The 26,909-nt window shown below is 43.2% G+C and overlaps 1 protein-coding gene across 1 annotated transcript in view; it reads right to left on the bottom strand.

The window, feature by feature from the left end:
- loxhd1a (lipoxygenase homology PLAT domains 1a) overlaps nt 1–26,909 on the bottom strand; it is a 224,162-nt gene that overhangs the window by 40,152 nt on the left and 157,101 nt on the right. The window contains exons 24-32 of the mRNA XM_088000471.1: nt 25,689–25,849; nt 24,602–24,896; nt 21,226–21,377; nt 16,172–16,305; nt 13,071–13,219; nt 11,549–11,653; nt 10,492–10,620; nt 7,232–7,396; nt 3,665–3,846 (exon numbers count right to left, since the gene is read on the bottom strand). Of these exons, the coding sequence (XP_087856597.1) occupies nt 3,665–3,846; nt 7,232–7,396; nt 10,492–10,620; nt 11,549–11,653; nt 13,071–13,219; nt 16,172–16,305; nt 21,226–21,377; nt 24,602–24,896; nt 25,689–25,849 (1,472 nt within the window). The remainder of the gene's footprint in view (nt 1–3,664; nt 3,847–7,231; nt 7,397–10,491; nt 10,621–11,548; nt 11,654–13,070; nt 13,220–16,171; nt 16,306–21,225; nt 21,378–24,601; nt 24,897–25,688; nt 25,850–26,909) is intronic.

Raw genomic sequence — 26,909 nt, 5'->3', positions numbered from 1 at the left:
TTCAATGCCACTATTATACCTGTACTAGTAAAGTCACCATAGTTACAGAGGATCATAGGACTGCTCTCTCATTAGGGAGAGATGGCTGGTAATGGTTTAACTTGAGTGTCACCATGCCTCAGGCAAGGGGCAAGGTTGAGAATGGCTTTTAATTTTTTTAGACCATAAGAAATAGGAACAGGAGAAGGCCATTTGGCCCCTCAAGCCTAGTCCACCATTCAATAGGATCATGGCTGATCTGATGACAACTTTTCTGCCCTTTCCCACTACCCTTGATTCCCAACTGATCAAGAATCTATCTAGCTCAGTTTTAAATATACACATGAATGCTGCCCCAACAACACACGGTGACAAGGAGTTCCAAAGATTCTCAACCCACTGAGAGAAGAAATTCCTCTTCATCTCAGATTTAAATTGGTGCCCCTTTATTCTGAGATTATGCCATCTGCTCCTAGATGAGGGGAAACAGCATCTCAGCATTTACCCTGTCAAACACCCAAAAAATCCTATGTGTCAATGAGATCGCCTCTCATTTTTCTAAACTCCAGTGAGTAGAGTCCCAACTTGTTTAAACTTTGTTCATAAAACAATTCCTCCACACTAAGGATCATTCTAGTGAACATTCCCTGAACTGTCTCCAATGAAATAATATTGTTCTTTAAATGAAGAGACCAAAACTGCTCACATTAGTCCAGGTGTGGTCTCACCAGCAGCTTGTACAGTTGCAGTAAGACTTCCCTACTCTTATACTCCAACCCCTTGAATAAAGGGCTAACATTCCATTAACCTTCCTGACTACCTGCTGCCCCTGTGTGCTAGCTTTCTGTGTTTCATGCACAAGTGCGGCCAAGTCCAATTGTGTTGCAGCTTTCTGCAGTTTCTGTCCATTTAAGTAATATGGTGTTCTTTGTTCTCCCTTCCAAAATGAACAACTTTGCATTCTGCCACATTATACTCTGTCAACCTTTTGCCCAATTATTTAACTTATCAATATCTCTCTGTAAACTGTTTGTATCCTTCTCACAACCAGCCTTTCCATCCATGTATCATCTGCAAATTTGGCTACATTACATTTGCTTCCTTCCTCCAAGTCATTAATACGTATTGTAAAACAGTTGCAATCCCAGCACTGATACCTGCAGTGGGTCTTCACTGGTCACAGGTTGCCAACCTGAAAAAGACCTATGAGCCAATGATCTATCCATGCCAATATATTGCCTTCACCAATGTGTGCTCTTATGATTTAACGTCTTGTGAGGTTACTTGTCAAGCGTCTTTTGGAAGTCTCAATACACTCATAAGACGTGGACATCACTGACTGGGACAGCATTTATTTCCCATTCCTAGTTCCCTTGGAAAGATGGTGGGGAGCTGCCTTCTTGAACTAATACTGTCCATGTGTTGTAGATAGACCCACTATGCGGTTAGGGTGAGAGTTCCAGAAGTTGACCCAGCAACAGTGAAGGAACAGCGATACATTCCCAAGGCAGGATGGTGAGTGGCTTTGCATTTGTGTGGCATTAATGTTATTTGCCACTTGTCAGCCCAAACCTGGATACTGTCCAAATCTTGTTGCATTTGAACATGGACTGTTTCAGTATCTGAGAAGTCATGAATTGTGTTGAACATTGTGAAATCACGAACAGACTTTCCCACTTCTGACCTTATAACGGAAGGAAGGTCATTGGTAAAGCAGCTGAAGATGGTTGGGCCAAGGACACTACCCTGAGGAACTCCGGCAGAGATGTCCTGGAGCTGAAATGACTGAACTCCAAAGCCACAACAATCTTCCCATGTGCTAGATATGACATCAATGGACAGTTCACCCCCTGATGCCCATTGATTCCAGTTTTGCTTGGACTCCATGATGCTAAACTCAGTCAAATGTGGTCTTGATGTCAAGAGCTATTACTCTCACCTCACCTCTGGAATTCAGCTCTTTTGTCCATGTTTGAACCAAGGCTGTAATGAGGTGAGGAGCTGAGAGGCCCTGGCAGAGCCCAACCGGGGTGTCACTGAGCAGGTTATTGCTGAACAGGAGCTGCTTGATAGCATTGTTGATGATACCTTCCATCACTTTACTGATGATCGAGAGTAGACTAATGGGGCCATTACTAGGAGAAAGTGAGGACTGCAGATGCTGGAGATCAGAGTTGAAAAATGTGGTGCTGGAAAAACATAGCAGGCCAGGAAGCATCCGAGGAGCAGGAGAATCGACGTTTCGGGCATAAGCCCTTCTTCAGGACATTCCTGAAGAAGGGCTTATGTCCGAAACATCGATTCTCCGGCTCCTCGGATGCTGCCTGGCCTGCTGTGTTTTTCCAGCACCACATTTTTCAACTAATGGGGCCATTACTGGCATGATTAGATTTGTCCTGCTTTTTGAGTACAGGACATATATATGCAATTTTCCAAATTGTCATATAGATGCCAATGTTGTAACTGTTCTAGAATAGCTTGGCTAGAGGAGCGAGAGGTTCTGGAGCACAAGTCTTCAGTACTATTGAGGAATGTTGTCAGGGCCCATACTCTTTGCAATAACTAGTAGTTCTGATCGTTTCTTGTATCACATAGAGTGAGTTGAATGTACTCCAACACAATTCACATAGAGTGAATTGAACTGTGATGCTGGGGATCACTGGAGGAGTCTGAGATGGATCATCCACTCAGCAGATTGCTGGGAATGCCTCAGCTTTATCTTTTATACTGATGTGTTGGGCTCTTCCACCATCGAAGATGGGGATATTTATGGAGCCACCTCTCCCAGTGAGTTATCTACCACCATTCACAACGGGATGGCTATGCCAAGACTGCAGAGCTTAGGACTGATCCGTTGGTTATGGGATTGCTAGCTCTTTCACTTGCCACTTATGTAGGTAGTCCTGTTTGGTGGATTCACCAGGGTGAAACTTTCTTTTTAGGTATGCCTGGTGCTGCTCTCCTGCTCTCTCCACTGAACCAAGGGTGCTTCCCTGGTTTGATGGTAATAGTTGAATGGGGGAATATGCCAGGCCATAAGGTTACAGATTGTGTTGGAGTACAATTCTGCTGCTGGTGATGGCCACACTACCTCGTGGATGTCCATTTTTTAGCTGCTAGATCTGTTCATAGCATATCCCAATTAGCACAATGATAGTGCCACACACACACAACAGAGGTTATTCTCAATTTGAAGATGGGACTTTACCTCCACAAGCACTGCACAGCAGCCACTCTTACTGGTACTGTCATGGACAGATGCATTTGCAGTTGGTGAATTGGGAAGGCTCAGGTCAACTCCCCGAAGGACATTAGCAAAATTTAGTGAAGTGTTCCTTTCTGCTCTTGTTCATGATATTTTAGTGATCTGTCTACCTGCATTTCCCCAGTCTCTCAAGTATCTTACAGTAATCGATTAGGATATTAAGTACAGTAAGGGTCACTGGACCTGAAACATTAACTCTGATTTCTCTCCGCAGATGCTGCCAGACCTGCTGAGCTTTTCCAGCAATTTCTGTTTTTGTTTCTGATTTCCAGAATCAACAGTTCTTTCAGTTTTGAATTTGGATAATAGTACAAATTGATTGGATGGTTCGGGTCAATCTCAATAATACCACTAGTCATAATGAACGCAAATTTTAAACTAAACAATGTGATTTAAATTATTTTTAAAATACATGCACACCTCTACAACAAACTTATTTACAGCGCCTCTTTCAAAGTACATCTTTCGCTCCCGCTTGTTAAGACATAAAGACTTCTGATGGGTACAAGCGCCATCTCTTCCATAAAGGACGATGAAGACATCAGCATCAGTACCAGCTCCATAAATGTCAGAGGTGTAAACAGTGATCTCATATGGAACAACTGCAACAGAAATGTAGAAAAGCACAGGTTCAGATGTTGTGCTTTCATACTGCAGAACTTAAAATTCAAATTTAGAAAGACGTATTTCTTTAGAAAGGACTTTGGATATAGATTTACTTGCTGAGCTGCAAGGTTTATTTCCAGACATTTCGTTACCCTACTAGGTAACAGCTTCAGTGGGCCTCAGGTGAAGCAATGCTGAAAATTCCTGCTTTCTATTTACATGTTTGGGTTTCTATGGGTTGGCAATGTCATTTCCTGTGGTGATGTTATTTCCTGTGGGGAAATCACTTCCTGTTCCTTTTCTGTAACAAACACTACATTGGACAAACAGGCAGAGAACTAGCCACCAGGATACATGAACACCAACTAGCTACAAAAAGACATGACCCTCTCTCACTACTATCCTTACATACAGATAAGGAAGGATACCACTTCGACTGGGACAACACATCCATCCTAGGACAAGCCAAACAAAGACACACATGAGAATTCCTAGAAGCAAGGCATTCCAACTGAACTCTATCAACAAACACATCGAGTTAGACCCCATCTACCACCACTTGAGAAAAGGAAACCTAAATATATAAATAGAAAGCAGGAATTTTCAGCTTGCTTCACCTGAGGCCCACTGAAGATGTTACATAATAGGGTAACGAAACATCTGGAAATGAACCTTCCAGCTCAGCGAGCAAACCTACATCCAAAACCCCAACCTGAGCTACAACTGTTCTCAAAACTCATTAGAGAGGACTCATTGGGAAAGACACCAGGACATGAAGAAAAAGTACTTTGTCAGTGTTTTATTCAGCAAAGAAGGAACCACATCATCAGTATCCTTTTCAAAAAGGGAATCTTGACATCAAAGTGCCCTCAAAATCTAACCATCCAAGTTCTTTCCACCTTAAAAAAAAGTCTCCTTCCAAGAATTCATTTAGGTTGTGATGTTACCTCTATTCTCTGTTTGAGTATGTCATCACAAATTACTTGATTTTAGAAACAATGGGAGGAGGTATCATTTGCAGCTGCTTCATATGGTTTCCCCATTATGGAGGTGCACTCCTGACTGCAAACCAATCCTCTGACCTCAATGTTACTGTCAATAGTGGTCTCTCCAACTTCCACCAGGGAATACCACTGCATTGGAAGTAGAAGGACTCAAGTATTTCCATAAAGTTTAGTTCCTTTTCTATTGTTCTGTGAGTGATTGCTTACATATGGCAGCAAACAATAATTCTGGGCTTTTTCTGTCACTATAGCAATGATGGAAATGAAGGGCCACAACTAACAAGGGTCTCTCTTGGCAATCACAGCCCAGAAAAAGACCACTTAGCTCAACTGGTCCATGTTGCTGTTTGATCTCTACAAGTCATTCCTCCCCCTTGTCTTCATTGAACCCTATCACCATAATCTCTGATCTGTTCTCCTCTTCAAGTATTCAGTTGTTTAGCTTTGGAAAGGCACATGCACTGGAGGATTCCACCATTTGCTATTGTTTCAACATAACTGCCCTTTACTGGACGAGTATAATATGCATTACTCTGGTGTGGGAGCAGGAAATCGGAGTGCAGTACATGATGGCAGGGCATGTACAACAACTTTGAAGATCTGCAAAGGAGGCAGAAAATCTAGTCAGGAGTTTGAAAACAACATTCCATTTAAGCAGCAACAGTATTATCTTAGAACAAAGAAACCAAGCTCTCAAAGGGCAAAGAACAATATGGCACAGGAACTGGCCCATTGTACAACCAAACCTGTTGATTTGTAATCCTCATTTAAACCCACTACTTATGGGCTAAACACAGTTTCTATCGCACCCACTCATGTGTCCATCAAATATTGCTAATGTTCCTTCCTTTACCACGTCCTTTGGCAATGTGTTCCAGGCACCCACTACCCTCTGTGTGAAAATCTTTCCCTGCACTCCTTCCCTAAATTTTCCCCCCTCTCACCTTGAACCTGTGCCTTCTTGTAGTTGACCTTTCCACCCTGAGAAAAAGCCTCTGACTATCCAGCCTATCTATCGCTCTCATAATTTTGTAGACCTCTATCAGATTGTCCCTTAGCCTCTGTCTTTCCAGTGAAAACAATCCAAGCTTATCCAACCTCTCCTCATAAGTAAAACCCTCCAGACCAGGCAACATCCTGGTAAACCTTCTCTGCACCCTCTCCAAAGCATCATTATCCTCTCGTAGTGTGGGAACCAGAACTGCACGTAATATTCCAAATGTGGCCTAACTAAACTTTTACACAGCTATAACTTAACTTAGCAACTTATATATTCAATGCCCCAGCCATTGAAGGCAAGTGGTGCTGTATGTCTTCTTGACCAGCATATCCACCTGTGTTGCCATGTCCAGGGATCTGTGGACCTGTACGCCCAGATCCCTCAGTATATCAATGCTCCTAACAATTCTGCCATTTATTGTATAATTTGCACCTGAATCTGATCTCCCAGAATGCATCACCTCTCATTTGTCCAGATTAAACTCTATCTGCCATTCTCTGCCAAAATCGACAATCTATGTCCCACTGTTTCCTTTGACAATCCTCCTCACTATCTGACATTTTCATGTTAGCTGCAAACTTACTAATCAGATTCCTAATACATTTTCCTCCAAATTATTTTTACAAATTACAAACAATAAAGATCTGAGCACTGATCCCTGCAAGTTGTTGATCTTCATTCTGAAAAGCACTCTTCCACCTTGTCACTACAAAAAACTCCAGCTGCCTACCTACACTTGAAAAAAAACATGGTTAGCTTGCGAGGTCTCAGTTGGCAGTTGACATAAAATTGCAAGTACTGAGTGTGTTGGCAGGTTATGTATATCCCTGTATATCCCTTGATGAGAAAAGCCAGAGAGGACCGAATTTGTGGTGGCATCCCAAGCAATTTCTTTCCAGCCCCTGTGAGAGTGAGCAGATCTGTTAGTTGAAACAGAAAGCAGCTGAATGTTTCAATCTGCCTCAGAAAGGGAAAATGAACTGAAAGGATAAAAATCACAGAAGAGGGAGAAGTATGGGATTTGAGATTCCTGGTGTGAGGGTAATGGCAGATAGAGTTTAATCTGGACAAATGAGAGGTGATGCATTCTGGGAGATCAGATTCAGGTGCAAATTATACAATAAATGGCAGAACTGTTAGGAGCATTGACATACTGAGGGATTTGGGCGTACAGGTCCACAGGCCCCTGGAAATGGCAGTTGACTTGCAAAGTACACATGGAATTCTAACAGACAGAACCACTTCTCATTATACAGAATCATAAATGACCATAACATTTCTCATTGTTCCCTTACAAGTTGAATTTAGGTGCTGTTCTAACAGAAATAGCTGGTATTATCGATATTAAGAACAGTCAATTAGTAAAATGTAACGTACATGGAACATAGTCTTTAGTCTGTAGATCTGCAGGGAAGAGGTCTCGTACTATGTATCCATCATCTTCAGATTTATCCAACCAACGTCCACATGGGAAGCGCAGTATTTGTCCAAGTGATGGGGCATCAATTTCTACCCAATCCAAAAACCAACCAGCACAGCCTCCTAAAAGAACACACAGGAGTAGTCAACCAGTCAATTATTAAGTTTGGAATTTCACTTAAACACATAAAGAGAAAATGTTTATTAAGGTCAAAAGGACAAGTATGGACAAAGACAAACAAGTAAGATATCTTATGGAAACAGCCCTGCTTGATCCACAAACTGGCATATGAAATGTACAACTTGCAAATCATAATTATATGGTTGATAATGTTAAAAATTAAATTCTAAAAGTTGCTGGGTACCTTAAGAGTTATGTAGAAACTTCACAGATGCTTCATCCTGGGTATTTATGTTTTGGCTAAAGGAAGTTACCAGTGTAGACACAATGGGCTGAATGGCCTCCTTCTACACTGCAACAATTCTGTGATCACAACACCTATTGGAAGAATGTTGTGAAACTTGAAAGGGTTAAGAAAAGATTTACAAGGATGTTGCCAGGGTTGGAGGATTTGAGCTGTAGGGAGAGGCTGAATAGGCTGGGGCTATTTTCCTTGGAGTGTCGGAGGCTGAAGGGTGGCCTTGTAGAGGTTTATAAAATCATGAGGGGCATGCATAGGGTGAATAGACAAAATCTTTTCCCTGGGGTAGGGGAATCCAGAACTAGAGAGCATAGGTTTAGGGTGAGAGGAGAAAGATATAAAAGGGACCTAAGGGGCAACATTTTCACACAGAGGGTAACGAATGAGTTGCCAGAGGAAGTTGTGGAAGCTGGTATTTGCAGCATTTAAAAGGCATCTGGATGGGTATATGAATAGGAACTGTTTAGAGGGATATGGGCCAAATACTGGCAAAAGGGATTCAATTAGGTTGGAATATCTGGTTGGCATGGATGTGTTGGACCTTGTTGACCACATGGGAAGGGAAATTGCAGTCCTTGAAATAGGAGACCACCTGGGATGTCCGGGGTGGAATTGCTCCACCTGGAAGCAGAGAAGGTGGAGGCGGAGGAATTGGGAGTAAGGGATTGCGATTTTACAGAGGTAGGGTAGGAGGAGGTGTAGTCCAGGTAGCTGTGGGAGCCGGTGGGTTGAAGTTGATGTCCGTGTTGAGTCGGTCACTGGAGATAGAGACGGAGCGGTCCAAGAAAGGAATGGAGATGTCTGAGATGGTCCAGATTAACTTGAGGATTCTGGATCAGTGGTGCTGGAAGAGCACAGCAATTCAGGCAGCATCTGAGGACAGGCAAAATCGACGTTTCGGGCAAAAGCCCTTCATCAGGAATAAAGGCAGAGAGCCTGAAGCGTGGAGAGATAAGCTAGAGGAGGGTGGGGGTGGGGAGAGAGTGGCATAGAGTACAATAGGTCAGTGGGGAAGGAGATGAAGGTGATAGGTCAGGGAGGAGAGGGTGGAGTGGATAGGTGGAAAAGGAGCTGGGCAGGTCGGACAAGTCCGGACAGGTCAGGGGATCGAGTTGCGGGAGGTTAGAAGCTAGGATGAGGTGGGGGAAGGGGAAATGAGGAAACTGTTGAAATCCACATTGATGCCCTGGGGTTGAAGTGTTCCGAGGTGGAAGATGAGGCATTCCTCCTCCAGGCGTCTGGTGGTGAGGGAGCGGCGGTGGAGGAGGCCCAGCACCTCCATATCCTCGGCAGAGTGGGAGGGGGAGTTGAAATGTTGAGCCACTGGGCGATTTGGTTGATTGGTGCGGGTGTCTCGGAGATGTTCCCTGAAGCGCTCTGCTAGGAGGCGCCCAGTCTCCCCAATGTAGAGGAGACCGCATCGGGAGCAACGGATACAATAGATGATATTAGTGGATGTGCAGGTAAAACTTTGATGGATGTGGAAAGCTCCTTTGGGGCCTTGGATAGAGGTGAGGGAGGAGGTGTGGGCGCAGGTTTTACAGTTCCTGCGGTGGCAGGGGAAAGTGCCAGGATGGGAGGGTGGGTCGCCTCCTCTCTCTACAAGATTAACTTGAGGTCAGGGTAGAAGGTGTTAGTGAAGTTGATGAACTGTTCCATCTCCTTGTGGAAGCACAAGGTGGCACCAATACAGTCATCAATGTCACGGAGGAAAAGGTGGGGAATGGTGCCAGTGTATCTACAGAAGATGGACTGTTCCATATATCCGACGAAGAGGCAGGCAAAGCTGGTCCCATGCGGGTGACTATGGCTACCCTTTTAGTCTGTATGAAGTGGGTTGATTCAAAGGAGAAAATGTTGAGGGTGAGGACTGGTTCCGCCAATTGAATGAGTGTCGGTGGAGGGGTATAGTTGGATCAATGGGAGAGGAAGACACAGAGGGCTTGGAGGCCTTTGCCATGGTGGTTGGATGTGTACAGGGACTGGGTGTCCATGGTGAAGATGAGGCATGGATGTGTTGGACCTTGTTGACCACATGGGAAGGGAAATTGCAGTCCTTGAAATAGAAGACCACCTGGGATGTCCGGGGTGGAATTGCTCCACCTGGAAGCAGAGAAGGTGGAGGCGGAGGAATTGGGAGTAAGGGATTGCGATTTTACAGAGGTAGGGTAGGAGGAGGTGTAGTCCAGGTAGCTGTGGGAGTCGGTGGGTTGAAGTTGATGTCCGTGTTGAGTCGGTCACTGGAGATAGAGACGGAGCGGTCCAGGGAACCAAAGTCATGGAGAAGGTGGAGGGCATGGGTGATGTCCCTGAATATATTTGGGGAGCTCCTGGACCAATGGAAACAGGATGGTTTCGAGCTATGAGGAGGTGAGTTCAGTGGGACAAGAGTAGGCTGAGACGATAAGTTGACCAGGGCAGACAGGTTTATGAATTTTGGGTAAGAAGTAGAACTGGGCGGTGTGGGGTTCCTGGACTATGAGATTGGAGGCTGTGAATGGGAGATCCCCTGAGGTGATGAGGCTGTGGATGATCTGGGAGATGATGGTTTGGTGGTGTGAGGTGAGGTTGTGGTAGACGGGGCAGTAGGAGGTGGTGTCCATGAGTTGGGACCTGGCTTCGGTGATGTAGAGGTCAAAGCACCCTCTTGTCTGCTGGTTTAATGGTGAGGGTAAGGTTGGAGTGGAGTAAGTGGAGGGCTGCGCATTGCTCTGCATAGCATAGCAGGCTCTTGCTCCTAATTTACAATGAACCCTATATGGCACGGACTCTCTGTAACATCACTTCAGGGCTTACCGCGATTATCGTGTCCAATACGGATTTTTTTCAGTGCTCCAATGTCCACAGCCTCGATAGTGAATTCATCGATATTTCCTTTCTCAAACTTATTTTTGTAAGTTTTCGATGCTTTGAGGTTTACAATTCCTAAATTTAGTAAAAAAAACTTAGAGTCAGAGAGATGTACAGCACGGAAACAGACCCTTTGGTCCATGCTGACCAGATATCCTAAATTAATCTAGCTCCATTTACCAGTCCTTGGTCCATATCTCTCTAAATCCTTCCTATTCATATACTCATCCAGATTGTTAAATAATTTAGGGTACTGTAATCAATCAGCTTCCAAGCAGAGGTCAGGTATGGTGGTGCTGTAGTAATTTCAAAACCTGCACAGAGTGAGAGTTCAGATCGCACCCTGGCAGTTTTTTGTGGTAACAGAACATATAGGTAAGGATACTGAGAATGTGAACCTTTGAAACGCTTTTGATAAAACACTTCAAATTAGGCAGGTTAGCATTTTAAAATCCATGGGATGAAAGAGGTAGCAAGGGATACAAAATATCCCTTACAAAGCAGGGAGTAGCAAGGTCTAACTTTTTTGACCGGAGAGAGGTACACATGGGGGCTGCTCAGTACTTGGTTCATTGCTCATATCTCATGAAAGTAGGGAAATTTACATTTTTAGAAAGCTGAAAACATAGACTACAATTAAATAAACTAGGTACAGCCTTTTTTGTAACTTCATGTTGTATGACTCTATGACTATGATATTATGTGCGTCATTTAAATAGATTCACAATCATTGTTAAGTTCTTTGTGTTTCTAATGGCCCCTTTTTAAATTTCTCTCCTTGTACCTTGTACCATTTACAAAGGGCACCCAGCTGGCATATGATCAGCTTTTGCCAAAGAAGCTCTGTAACTGTTTACCACAACACATGGAGAATAGCAGACATCCCTGTCAATTCTCATTCTGCTCAGCACTTCACTCTTCTTCCAGGACTAAATACAGAGCACTTGGCAATGGCTCTTTCTTAACATGTTTTCCAAAGATCTTCAAAGATAAGCTTTTTTACCTGTGTCATCCTTCTCACCAAACAGGGTGATGAACACATTGGCATCTGTCCCTGCATTCTTCTTCTCTCCAGTTTTTACCCTCACGGTGTAGGTGGTGGATTGAGCTGTTAGGAGAACATATTTCTGGTTATTTATTGCACTGTGTCAAACTTCAATCACCTTTACAGAACCAAGCAGGCTTTGCTGGCCTGGGTTACCTTCCACCACCTTCATTGAGGCACACTGCTTACAGAAAGAATGATGTGGAGATGCTGGTGTTGGACTGGGGTGCACAAAGTTAAAAATCACACAACACCAGGTTATAGTCCAACAGGTTTAATTGGAAGCACACTAGCTTTCGGAGCGATGCTCCTTCATCAGGTGGTTGTCACAATCACCTGATGAAGGAGTGGCGGTCCGAAAGGTAGTGTGCTTCCAATTAAACCTATTGGACTATAACCTGATGTTGTGTGATTTTTAACTTTGTACAGAAAGAATGTCCATTTCACATCCTCAACACATCCAAAAGCACCTCCTCACCAATTAAGTACTTTTGAAGTGTCAAAGAATATGACAGTTGATTTGCACAAGGTAATCTCCCACATGGTGAATAACCAGGTAGTCGGTTTAGGGTTGTCGTTGAGGGATAAATATTGGGCCTAATACCAGCAGAAAACCACTGCTCTTGTTTGAATCCCTTAATGTCAATTTAAGATTTCACTGCAAGCCAGCTTTTGCAACACCGCAGCTCCTCCCCAGTAATGCACTAAAGCATCAACCATGGACTCATACTTTTGAAATGGGGCTTAAACCCATGACATTCTGCCCACCAATCAGCCACAGCTGAAACTTAATGGGGAATATACCCAAGACCATAAAACTTAGGGCTCGACCCAGTTCCACCATTCAATAGGATCATGGCTGATCCAACATTCTTCATGACCACTTTCCTGACGTTTCCCATAACCTTTGATTCCCCTACTGATCAAGAATCTATCTATATAGATTCTTAAATATAGCCTTAAATATACACAAAGACTATGCCTCATAGATCTCTGTGGCAATAAGTTACAAAGACTCACAATCCTCTGAGAGAGGAAATTTGTCTTCACACCACTTCAATTGGCACTCCTTAATTCTGAGGCTGGGCCTTCAGGTGCTAGGAGAAAGTGAGGACTGCAGATGCTGGAGACCAGAGTCGAGAGTGTGGTGCTGGAAAAACACAGCCGATCAGGCAGCATCTGAGGAGCAGGAGGATCAACGTTTCAAGCATAAGCACTTCATCAAGAATGGGCCAAGGGGGCTGAGAGATAAACGCTTTCTCAGCTATCTTCACATCCTAAACTTACCCATGAGGGGAAACATCCTCTCAGCATTTTCCCTGTCTAGCCCCTTAAGAATCCTATCACAAGACACAAGGCAGCAGAATGTTTCAGGAAATATCTTGGCTCACAAAATATGTCTCTGGTTGGACAACTCAAATACATCACATTATTTGCGAGGCTGGAAAAAAGGAGTTGTTTCTTCAATGACTTTTCTCACCTTTCTGTTCGAGGCCTAGTGTTGCCTGAGATTGTTTGGCTCTGTCTGAACCTTTGTTCAGGAATGCCTCATCTACAGGAACGAGTTCTCTTGCTATCTGGCCATCATCTTCATCAACAGCTAACCATCGTTCACAAGGGAAGAAATACCTGGTGAAACAGCAAATTTGTGAATGACTATTGCATAACTATGTCTTTATAACCCCATGCCCCATAATACTTTCAAGTTGTTAGATAGATGAATGGGCTCTAGCCTCAAATAATGCTGTTCTTGCGAATGCATGCTAATGCATAGTGCATGCCCTGTGCAATGTAACCTATATGCCTCTGTCTAAGTATATTTACAACCTCTGATCTGTACATTCTTGTTTACTATGATCTGCCTATACTGCTTGTAACAAAACTTTTCACTGTACTTCGGTACACATAACAATAAATCAACCAATTAATCAATCAAATAAATTAGATTAGATTAGATTACTTACAGTGTGGAAACAGGCCCTTCGGCCCAACAAGTCCACACCGACCCGCCGAAGCGCAACCCACCCAGACCCATTCCCCTACATTTACCCCTGCACCTAACACTAGGGGAATTTAGCATGGCCAATTCACCTGACCTGCATATTTTTGGACTGTGGGAGGAAACTGGAGAACCCGGAGGAAACCCACGCAGACACGGGGAGAATGTGCAAACTCCATACAGTCAGTCACCCGAGGCAGGAATTGAACCCGGGTCTCTGGCGCTGTGAGGCAGCAGTGCTAACCACTGTGCCACCGTGCCGCCCACTAATGTGTAGACCCTGTGGAAATTGGAGAGGTCCTAAACAAATATTTCTCATCTGTTTTACTCAGGAAAAGGAGAATATTGTAGAGAAGACTGAGGTACGGGTTATTAGACGAGAAAGGATTGAGGTTAGTAAGGAGGAGGTGTTATCAATTCTAGAAGGTGTGAAAGTAGATAAGTCCTCTGGGCCAGATGGGATTTATCTGAGAACTCTCCGGGAAGCTTGGGAAGAGATGGCGGAGCCTTTGGCCTTGATCTTTGAATCGTCATCGTCTACAGATTTAGTACCCGAGGACTGAAGGATTGCAAATGTTGTGCCCTTGTTCAAGAAGGGCAGTAGAGATGACCCAGATAATTATAGACCAGTGAGCCTATTGTAGGAAGAGTTTTGGAAAGGATTATAAGAGATAGGATTTATAATTATCTAGCAAGCAACAATTTGATTGGAGATAGTCAACATGGTTTCGTCAAGGGCAGGTCCTGTCTCACAAACCTCATTGAGTTTTTTGAGAAGGTGACCAAGCATGTGGATGAAGGTAGGGCAGTTGACGTAGTGTACATGGACTTCAGTAACACCTTTGATAAGGATCCATATGGTAGGCTTTTGAAGAAAATGCAGAGGCATGGAATTGAGGGTGATTTAGCAGTTTGGATTAGAAACTGGCTTTCTGGAAGAAGGCAGCGAGTGGTTGATGGAAAATATTCAGCCTGGAGTCCGGTCTGTTTTGGGACCACTGCTGTTTGTCATTTTTATAAATGACTTGGACGTAGGCATAGTAGATGGGTTAGTAAGTTTGCAGATGACACTAAAGTCGGTGGAGTGGTAGAGAGTGTGGAAAAATATTGCAGGTTGCAGGGGGACTCGGATAAACTGCAGAATTGGGCTGAGAGGTGGCAAATGGAGTTCAATGCAGATAAATGCAAGGTGATTCACTTTGGGAAGAATAACAGGAAGGCAGAACACTGGGTCAATGGAAAGATTCTTGGTAGTGTGGATGTGCAGAGGGATCTTGGTGTCCATGTACATAGATCCCTGAAAATTGCCACCCAACTTGATAGTACTGTTAAGAAGGCATACGGTGTGTTAGGTTTTATTGGTAGAGGGATTGAGTTCCGGAGCCATGATGTCATGCTGCAACTGTACAAAATGCTAGTGTGGAATATTGTGTACAGATCTGGTCGCCCCATTACAAGAAGGATGTGGAAGCATTGGAAAAGATGCAGAGGAGATTTACCAGGATGTTGCCTGGTCTGGAGGGAAAGTCATATGAGGAAACACTGAGGGGCTTGAGTCTGTTTTTAATGGAGAGAAGAAGGCTAAAAAGGGATGTAATAGAGACATACAAAACGATCAGAGGATTAGATAGGGTGGACAGTGAGAATCTTTTTTCTTGGATGATGATGTTGGCTTGTACAAAGGGGCATAGCTGCAAACTGAGGGGTGATAGATTTAAGACAGATGTCAGAGGCAGGTTCTTTACTCAGAGAATGGTAAAGATGTGGAATGCCCTGCTTGGCAGTGTAGTTAACTCAGCCACACTAGGGGCATCTAATCAATCCTTGGATAAGCACATCTTGGATGACAATGGGATAGTGTGGGGGAATGGGCTTAGATTAGTTCACAGATTAGTGCAACATCAAGGGCCGAAGGGATTGTTGTACGCTGTTTATTCTATGTTCTATGCTGTAAATGGAAAGTTCAAATTACATAAAATTAACCCATCAAACTTTAGTAAATCAGTAAGTAACCAATAGGACATAGATTAGGTATGGTTGTTGAGGAGTGATGGTACAGATTTGCCTTCTAAAAGTGAATTCAATCTCATGATGGAAAATTTAGAATTGGAAGAAATAAACTTGATACCTGTGAACCAATGCCAGGAAAATACACTGAAATCTTTTTCTTTATTTGGTAAAAACCCAACTGGACTCAAGGTTGGATCTGACATCCTCTCCCCATCACAGGATTCCATCCCCACAGTACGGGATTGACTTTCAATGCTTTATGGCAAATAATAGATGTTGAGTAGATATGACCTTGTCAGTTTTCCTACATTCTACAGAAAAATTTCCAAAATCTTTGGACCATTCTTCTATCCCATATTACATTCGCAATAAACTTACCACATTCTAGAAACTAGGTGTACAGATTAACATAGAATTAGATTATTTTTTGTTCCAGATATATCATTGATTTAGTTGAAAAAAACATATTGGCATAGAAAGGAGAAAAATGTTTGTATAATGGAGGAAAGGTTTCTGATATAATATGAACGTTAGAATTCCAACCCTCACACTTTGTACACATTGATACTCACGTAGTGTCGTCCTTCTCATCAACAATTTCCACCCTGTCCAGAAACCAGGCAGCATTTCCTCCCGTATTATCATGTCGAATGCGTAGTTTCCTTAATACACCTAGGTCAATGGCTTTGATCAAAAATATATCTTCCTACATTGAAAATGAAAATATGACAATAGCAAGTATATTATAGAAAGTTCAAACATCCGAGAGTGGCCTGGGGACATATTTGTCTGCCCTCCTCATGTCCATAACCCTGATACATTCATGATAGATACATTCATCCAAGTTTGGCCTCTTCCGCATCTCTGATTTTAATATTTCCATCATTGCTAGTTGTGCTGTCAAGCCCCTGGAATTTCCACCTTAAGCCTCAATGCTCCTCTACTTCACTTTCCTTCTTAAAGATATTCCATAAATCTAACTCTCTGACTAAGCTTTTCGCAATTTGCCCTACTTCATAGGTTAGTCTCAAACATTGTTTTATAAAGGAGCTTGGAATGTTTCATTATGTTAAAGGTGCTATATAAATATAAGTTGTTGTTTTTGATGTCCCAATTCCAAGGCCCTGACAATAAAAGTGAAAAAAAGACCATAAAAAAAAGGAACAGGTGTAGGCCATTCAGCCCCTCAAGCCTGCTCCGCCAATCAACAGGATCATAGCTCATCCGACATTCCTCACAACAACTTTCCTGCCCTTTCCCATAATCATTGATTCCTTGACTGATCATGAGTCTATCTATCCTAGCCTTAAGTATACAAAAGGACTTTGCTTCCACAGTTCTGTGTAGCAAGGAGTTCCAAAGACTCAGGGAGGTGATAGCCTCGTGGTATTATTGCTAGACTGTTAATCCTGAAACCCAGGTAATATTTAGGATACCCAGGTTCAAATCCCAACATGGCAGATGATGGAATTTGAACTGAATAAACATCTGGAGATATATTTGGACAGCAGGAATATATTTCCCTCCCCACCCATTTCTGCTTTCCGCAAAGACCGTTCCCTCCGTGACTCCTTGGTCAGGTCCACGCCCCCCAACAATCCACCTTCCCGTCCTGGCACCCTCCCTGCCACCGCAGGAATTGCAAAACCCGTGCCCTCACCTCCATCCAAGGCCCCAAAGGAGCCTTTCACACCCATCAAAGTTTCACCTGCACATCCACCAATATCATTTATTGTATCCATTGCTCCCAATGTGGTCTCCTCTACATTGGGGAGACTGGAAGCCACCTAGCAGAGCGCTTTAGGGAACATCTCCGGGAATCCCGCACCAATCAACCCCACTGCCCTGTGGCCCAACATTTCAACTCCCTTTCCCACTCTGCCAAGGATATGCAGGTCCTGGGCATCTTCCACCGCTGCTCCCTCACCACCCAATGCCTGGAGGAAGAACGCCTCATCTTCTGCCTCAGAACACTTCAACCCCAGGGCATCAATGTGGACTTCACCAGTTTCCTCATTTCCCCTTCCCCCACGTCACCCCAGTTCCAAACTTCCAGCTCAGCACTGTCCCCATGACCTGTCCTACCTGCCTACCTTCCTTTCCATCTATCCACTCCACCCTCCTCTCTGACCTATCATCTTCAACCCCACCCCCATTCACCCATTGTACTCTTTGCTACCTTCCCCCCGTCCTCCACTCTGACCTATCATCTTCATCCCCACCCACTCACCTATTGTACTCTATGCTACTTTCTCCCCATCCCCACCCCCCCTCTCATTTATCTCACCACTCTGCAGGCACCCTGCCTCTATTCCTGATGAAGGGCTTTTGCCCAAAACGTCCATTTTCCTGCTCTTCGGATGCTGCCTGACCTACTGTGCTTTACAGCACCACTCTAATCAGACTCTGGTTTCCAGCATCTGCAGTCCTTGTTTTTATCTAGTTGACCATCACCCTGTTGCATTTACACCCATCATCATGAATTGCTTCGAGAGGCTCGTGATAAAGCATATTAAGACCCTGCTGCCCCCCTCACTGGACATCCTGCAGTTTGCGTATCGACCAAACCGCTCAACAAATGATGCCATTTCCACCACCCTCCATCTGCCCCTCACCCACCTGGAGAAGAAGGACACCTACATAAGACTCGTAGACTTCAGTTCTGCATTTAACACTCAGCATCTGACTGGAAAGCTGAGTCTGCAGGTGCCAAATACTTCTCTTTGTCACTGGATCCTGGACTTCCTGACTGGGAGACGTCAGTAAGTCCGGATTGGGAACAGCATCTCCAACACCATCACACTGAGCACGGGGCCCCCCAACAGTTGTGTGCTCATTCCACTGCTGTTCACCCTGCTGACATGTGACTGTGCAGAGATGCACAGGTTGAATCACATCAACAAGTTTGCTGATGATATGACTGTAGTGAGTCATATTGGCAGGAACGAGTCAGCATATAGAGAGGAGGTGCAGCAGCCAACTGACTGGTGCAGAGCCAACAACCTGTCTCTGAACGTGGACAAGACAAAACAGATGGTTATTGACTTCAGGAGAGCATGGAGCGACCACTCTCCACTGTACATCAGCAGCACCCCCATGGAGATCCTGAAGAGCACCAAATTTCTTGGTGTACCCCTGATGGAGAATCTCACCTAGTCCCTCAATACCAGCTCCACAGCCAAGAAAGCCCAGCAGTGTCTCTACTTTCTGCATAGGCTGAGGAAAGCCTACCCCACCCCGCCCCCATCCTCACCGCATTTTACAGATGGGTCATTGAGAGTACCCTAAGCTTATTCATTGCCTGGTTCAGGAATTGCACCATCTCAGATCGTAAGACCCTACAACGGATAGTGAGGACAGCTGAGAAGATCATCGGGATCTCTCTTCCCTCCATTACAGACATTTACACCACACGCTGCATCCAAAAGGCTAAGAGCATTGTGGAAGACCCTACACACCCCTCACCCAAACTCTTCTCCCTCCTGCCATCTGACAGATGATACCGGAGCATTCGGTCTCTCACGGCCAGACTGTGCAACAGTTTCATCCCCCAAATGATCAGGCTCCTTAACACAGTATAATCAGACTCTTTCCCATCTGAAATTCTTTGCACGACTTTGAATTGTTGTTAGACAAATGTCTATTATTTATCATTCCTCTTTAACACTGTTACCTGTGTGTTTTGCACTCCTTATGCACTTTATGCCGTGTACGATTGTGTAATTTGTGCTGTCCATGTAGCAGCCTTGATCCTGGAGGAACATTGTCTTGTTTTTACTGTATCAGTTGGAAATGATAGAAATGACAAACAAAAAGCTACACTACTCTACTCTAATGATGATTATGAATCGACTGTTGATTCACTAATGTCCTTTAGGAAAGGAAACTGCCATCCTTATCTGGTCTGGCCTACATGTGACTCCATACCCACAACAATGTGGTTGACTCTTAACTGCCCTCTGGGCATAAGTATTGGCCTAGCCAGCAATGTCCTCATCCCATGATGAATTAAAAAACACTCTGAGAGAGGAAATTCCTCTAGTTCTAGAGGGGAAACATCCTCTCAGCATTCACCTTGTCAAACTCCTTAAGAATCCTCTATGTTTCAATGAGATCCCCTCTCATTCTTCTAAACTCCAGTGAGTACAGTCCTAACCTGTTTAGCCTTTGTTCGACCTATGCCAAGTATCCTAGTGAATGTTCTCTAAACTGCCTCCAATGTCAAGATATCTTTCCTTCAGTAAAGGGACCAAACTACTCCCAGTACTCCAGATGTGGTCTCACCAGCACTTTCGATAGTTGCAATAAGATTTCCCTACTCTTATGTTCCAAATCCCTTGAAACAAAAGTCATTCCTGATTACCTGCTGCACCAGTGTGCTGGCCTTCTGTGCACAAGTATGGCCAAGTCATTTAGTATTGCAGCTTTCTGCAGTTATTCTCCATTTAAATAATATTATGTTCTTTTCCTCTCCCTTCCAAAATGAACAACTTCGTATTTTCCCACATTTTACTCTGTTTGCCAATTTTTTGCTTACTTACTTAAACTATCAATCTATCTCTGTAAACTTTTTGTATCCCTCTCAGACTTAATTTCCACTTTTTTTTGGGGTCATCTGCAAATCTGGCTACAAGTCATTCCCTTCCTCCAAGTCATCAATACACATTGCAAACAGTTGCAGTACCAGCACTGATCCCTGCGGAACTCCATTAGTCACAGGTCACCAACATGAAAAAGAACACCTTATCCCCACTGTTGTTTTTTGCCCATTAGTCAATTCTCTATCCACACCAATACATTACATCCAAAATTGTGGGCTCTTATCTAATGATTTAATGTTTTGTAAGATGCCTTGTTGAATGCCTTCTGGGATCCAACTACTGGTTCCCCTCTATCCAGTCTGGTTGAGACTTTCTTGAAAAACTCTAATAAATTAGTCAAACACTGTTTCCCTTTCATGAAGCCATGCTGACTCTGCTGGATTTGATTATGATTTTCCAAATGTTCTGCTGTTACTTCCTTAATAGTTGATTCCAGTACTTTTCCAACATTAGGTATTAGACTAATCCGCCTACAGTTATCCACTTCTGGCTGCCCTACCTTTTTGAATGTGGGTGTCACTTTAGCAGTTTTCCAAATCACTGGTACCTCCCCAGAATCCAGTGATAAAGTTACAACTGATACATCCACTATCTGAAACAGGGGGGATGGATGCAGACATTCATTCGGAAAATCAAACAGCCTATGTAAGCAGAGTTAATTAGTCTAAACTTGATTCTTGCAGAGGCACAGGCTGTAGTGGACTACCTGAATATCCAACTATATTGTGCAGTAGTAAATAGCATATGTCAGTAGCTAAACATATGTGTTCTCACATAATGTCCAACCATACACTTTACAAATAAAGGTTGTTGGATAGTGGAACTCTCAGCAAAGAAGTCTGACACCAGTTGTGTGATGCCTATGGCTGTCATGGCTAAATTAGTCCTTTTGGAACTAACTCAAAATTAGATCTAGGACCAGCCTGGTCTAATATTTCTAATGCATACTACATCACACTTTTATTCATTGAACAATTACTATGATCAATACAAAACCTCCCTCACATCCAACAACTGCAATGTACCTGTCCTCTTTCAAACTTGTTGAGGTGGTTTGACATCTTCAGGCTACGTTCTCCAGTGTCTGTTGTCTCACCATAGATGTTAATGAAGACATTGGCATCTGTTCCTGCACCCATGACATTTCCAGTAATTACGTGAACTGTGTATGAGTTTTCTGCAAATGGGACAGTCATGAAGCAAACATTGTTGATATCCCTGGTTGCATTTTGCAAAATTGTTGTGACAATGCAATTCTAATCACTTAATCTTTCAAAAAATGTTTGTTGCTCTGAAGGGGTAATTCTATCTGAAGTTGTCTTTCAGAAACCTCTCGGAATCAGATACAATGTTGGATTGACACCTGCACACTGTTACTCTCTACTAATGTCAATGAAGAGCACCATCTCATGAGATGTAATATCGACATTTTGCTCAAACCTGTTTGTTTCCCAACAGTTTAAATTAGTGGCCAGAATTTCTATCAATATTGGACCAACCTTTAGGCACTTGGCACACAATGACAGGGGATATAATAAAGGGATCAGATTCACTCCAGTTGAGTTTGAGATGGAGACTAATGGAAGAACTGGGCAGCCTGTGTACAAAATGTGTCTGGAAAGAATAAGGCCTCATGTGAAGATGAAAATCCTCAGGACTTTTGGTACAAGTTGGGTTTTCTGGAGGGACAGGACCTAATGTATCATGGTATCACCTGAGGGGTGAGATATTGTGGGGTTTAAGGAGTAGACGCTCTACCCTCACCATACATGAATAGAATCTCAGAAGAAGAAAAAGGCTTCCAACACAGAATGTTTTTGTAATCCACCCTAAAGCACTGGTGCTGAAGGCTGTCAGAAGGTTTTGTTTTCCATCAATAAGAATGCCGAGGTTAAGTACAGAACAAGTTAGATACAGTGTAAAGTTTCCTCAGGTGTGGCATGTTTTAAAATCAATTTACATTCCCTGTTGCTTGTTTGATGTCCTGAAGCCTTAATACTTCATATAAAACAGAAATCAGGAATTATTTTTTAAATAACGGGGTCATACAGAACTTGGGTTTTACTGAAAAAAGACACATTTATTGATGTTTTGTGTCTTGTGCCCTTTAGGATGTGTGCAACAAAAAGCCAAAATAAAATGAAAACAACAATTATGCTGCAAGGAGAGTACTGATTGGTCGTCAAATGGAGACTGATTGTTAGAGACATTGCCACAGAGAACGCACCTGTTAGTGGTGACTGACAGTTAACTGTCAAGGTTTCTTTAGATTTTAAATTTGGACAGCTGACTCTGATTAGTGAAGGCATTGCCCTGAGTAATGAGAAACAGGTAAAACCAGCTTTTGTACATTGCTACTATGTAGTAGCAAAGCAAAAGGCGTTGGACACTAATAGGATACTACTGTCAAGCCAAACAAAAGTTCTATTTATCATATCAATGAGTAATATGGTATTTGACTTTCAATGCCAGTTACACTACTATGCAGGCCATCCATTCCAAAGACTGGCAGATTTCATCAAGCAACATATCCTTTTAGCTGTTTGCAATCACTGAACTATATCCAATCAGCCTGTGCTTGCAAGATTCACACCAGTAACCAATGGTTGATGCAACTCCACAATTTGACAGTAGTTGCTACACAATGCTGAGTGTGTGAGGAATTATGCTGACAACCAATGTAGGATTGTCAGTCAGGCTCACAGCCTAGCAAACTTGTGTGTATTTGAAGCTATCTATATTAACACACAAAGCTTTGTTCTTTCTGTCTATAAAGAACATGTACACAAACTGCAAACTTCTGTGCAACAAAACTGGTGACAGCCATTCTCTAGTTCACTTCTCATGGCAATGTCTTGACCATTCTGAGTCAATCTGCTTGTTTAAAATTAAACAAAGTTTGCCAGTCAGCTACCACTTATAATTAATGGCACATTCTCCATGACAATGCCTCTGCAATAAGAGACCATGTGCCAATGAATCAGCAGTCTCCTCCTTGAATTAGTATTCACCCGAATTGCCCTGATATGGAAATGAGCAGCCAATATTGCAAAGTGTCAGTGGGTTTCCCACTCCACTCAGGAATCTTCAATAATGATTGCCAAATGGAGTGAGAACAATTTAAAAAGAAACATTTTAATATGGGCCATCTGGTACTAGCCCAGAGTGGCCTCCCCTCTATTATCCTTCCCTCCTGTTCCAATTTACCTCAAGCTGCAAACTCACCAAATTTGACACGGGAGAGCTTCAATAGGAAGTATAACAGATGCTAGGATTGCTCCTAAAGTGTTGGAATCAATGCTAACATTCAATTTTGTGAGCCATTTGGTTAGTATTCATCTGAAAATGGGCCATATCCAATTTCTACAGAACTGTGTTTTCTGTTACTTGTAGTGCTCCGAATGCTCTCTCATTGCATAAAAGGAACATGCACTCATTCATAGAGGAAAAAGTACATGGAACTTGTGAACTGAGTTTATTTCCATATTAAAATTGAGCAAGTGGCCACATTAGCACACAGGACTAGCATTAGATGATGGTCAGTGAGGAATGGGGAGTGAATGCCAAGGTCAGGAGAGTGTTAAGTTAAAACATACAAGATAAAAAAAAGTGAAAGAAGTTCAGGCAGAAAAGTATGTGCAGGCTATATATTTTGGGAATAAAAGTTAATTCATCTCAGGTAATTCCAGTGTATTACGTCTGCTTTCACTCCTTATTGTGTAGCCTGTCTTTTTGCCTGTCCTACCCTCTCATGACAACCAATTTTTAAGTCTGGCAAGGGAGCTTTCACTCAGTGCAATGGAAACAATGTGTGAACATTGAATTTGGGCTGATAACTTTGATCAGTGTTTTGCTTGGGATGTCTTTTTGTTGATTTCGTCAACATTCAATGGTAAGTGAAAACGACACAACAACAAAGACGTACAAATTTTGAATTGTGTACTGGAATATTGGTTGACAAACATTTTCTTTTAGTTATTGTGACTTTGGTTTGACTGAGTGATTAATTTAGTGCTTAGTCTGTCACTTAATTACCATGGAGGAGAAAGTGAGGGCTGCAGATGCTGGAGATCAGAGCTGAAAATGTGTTGCTGGAAAAGCGCAGCAGGTCAGGCAGCATCCAAGGAGCAGGAGAATCGACTTTTGGGGCATGAGTCCTTCTTCAGGAAGAAGGGTTCATGCCCGAAACGTCAATTCTCCTGCTCCTTGGATGCTGCCTGACCTGCTGCGCTTTTCCAGCAACGCTTAATTACCATGCCATGTTTATGACTAATGTCATTTATTAATTTGAAACGCTAAACAAATTGTGAAACCATGTTATTTTTGTGGAAGTACTTACACCCAAACAGAGGGTGTCAAGGTATTAAGTTTGCCCACTGGGTACTATTTTCCCTAACTCACCTTCCAGGTCATCGTATTCCTCTGGCAAGAGCTCCACCACGAGCTCTCTGTCTCCCTCATCTCTGGCAAGCCAGCGCTGACAGTTGAAGGTGTAGGTCTCCACCACCTCTTCTTGCAGGCCATCAGCATCCTTCTCAACCTTCTTCTTCTTTTTCTTCTTCTTCTTGTCATCCTCCACGACCCTGAAGTTTAGTCGATTGATTGTGACTGACTCCAGGAACCAGCCTGGAGCTAAGCCACTTCCATCATGACCAATTCGGAGCTTGATCAACCTGCCAACATTCCGGGCCTCAACCTGTGTCCATGAGAATCAGCTGTTTCAGTGAGAGCGCCAAGTCTGAGTTACTCTACACTTTAGATAATCTGAATGTGAAGAGGTGTACATACCAGGTAAAACCAGCTCACTGCAAACACAGCTTTTACTGCTCTTTGTTTTTTTTTAATGGTGATGGATAGTATAAGTCCCATTGATACCAGCTCACCAATTATCTGTGTGCTGGCATGGCTAGCTGAAGCCCTGCATTTCTTTAATACTTTGACTGGCCTTGATGGGCTTGGGGGTGGGGTATGCTTCGTACCCCCTTGCTGTGTGAAACCCTGGTATCAGAGGGAGGGGCATCAATTGGAATCTGCCCCTGTACATATTGGTTGCACTCCATCTCACTGCCTCACTTAGCTACTGCAAACTCTTATTGCCACCCTGGGATGATCTTCATATCCAGTTCAACAGTTTCCACTTTTTCCAGGTCCATGTCACATTTCCCCACTTACTTGGCTACCTGGTGTATCTCATATTGAGACATAAGTGAGTGAAAATCTCTTCAAAGAGATTGAAGCCATTATTTTTGAATTCTGCTACAACTCATGCTTCCAACATTATCTCTCTTACTTGCTGGTCACTCATTTCAATCTCAATCATGTACAACAAGGCCGCTTTTGTTTGACAGAGCTGAGCTCCATGCCTGGTTTGCCATAAAGCCTTCTTACTTTCATCTTTTTGTATGATCACCCATCTCAATCTCCCTTTAGCTTTCAAATGCTGTTGTCTCCACTGCCCCTCCTTCAATTAATCTTCATCCAAGCCTACCTTAAACATCTCTGTCGCTCCTCGCACAAAATTGTCTGACCGACTTCGAAGGCGGACTACTTCTGTCTTTCCAACCTCTCCATATATCTGGATGAAGACTTTGGCATCAGTGCCAGCTCCAGTGACGTCTCCTGTGCGTACTGCTACTTCGTAATTGATCACTGGTCAAAGACACAGGAAATGGAAGTGAGATACACAAAGATGTAGGTGCACAACTAGATAGCCAATGGCAAAGTGCCTAACTGAGGGTAAATTCACTGCTCCTGCAGTAAGCTGCACTGGAAGGTCAAGTGGACTGGGATTATGTGGTAATGTGTGTGTGTTGCTGTCCCTCAGAAAGTGGATGTCATTTGCTCATGGCAGGAATGTGTGGATTGAGTCTTTTCATAGGATGAAGTTGTTGGGTTGCAGCTAGTACACTGACCAAGAGATGCTCCTGCTCTTACCATCTGCCATCGATGTTTTGAAAACTAGAGTTGGAATGCTGCGGGCTCATAATATTTTCACATTCCCTTTGACAGTGTATTCCCACTCCACCTAAAGGATCAGAAATTTACCATCAGGTAGCTTTGCACGTTGGAAGGAAATGGTCAAAAATTGGCAGGCATCAGGTAAGGTGAGACAGCGCATAGACCTCTTTTGTTCAGGCAACAAGGTAACACCACTAGAGTTCCACAAAAAAGCAAGTACATAAAACATTTTCTATCCAGAGGCCAAAGTACCATCAGTTGTTGCAGCTGTGCTTTAGAATCAGTAAAGTCAAAAGGATTCTTCTAAAGATGGGAAGCCGAGGAAGAGCAAAGCAATGTGGCTGATTCCTACTTCCAGCTGATTGGCGTTTGAGGAAAGATTAGAAGACTCACCAGCCTTACAGAGGCTGAATGATAGAAGACCCTCATATGGATATCGACTTCAAAATGGAATAGAAAAGTTTAACCTGGAGCATTATGTCAAACTAAATTATGTAGGTAAAACATAGCAGTAGGTGGAACAGCTTGTCATGGAGCCCACAAGAGAGCAGGCTATTCTGGACCTAGTGCTTTGCAATGAACCAGACTCTATAAAAGATCTTAAAGTAAGGGAACCCTTAGGAAGTAGCGACCATAATATGATAGAGTTCAGTCTGGAGTTTGAAAGGGAGAAGGCAAAATCGGATGTAATGGTGTTACAGTTGAATAAAGGTAATTATGAGGGCATGAGAGAGAGGAACTGACTAAAATA

The sequence above is a fragment of the Chiloscyllium plagiosum genome, unplaced genomic scaffold (assembly GCF_037043375.1).
Source record: "Chiloscyllium plagiosum isolate Xiang-an unplaced genomic scaffold, Cpla_swu_hap1 HiC_scaffold_1, whole genome shotgun sequence".
In the NCBI taxonomy this organism is placed as follows: Eukaryota; Metazoa; Chordata; class Chondrichthyes; order Orectolobiformes; family Hemiscylliidae; genus Chiloscyllium; species Chiloscyllium plagiosum.
Note: the sequence above shows the minus strand (reverse complement) of the source record. Positions and strands in the feature narration are given on the sequence as shown.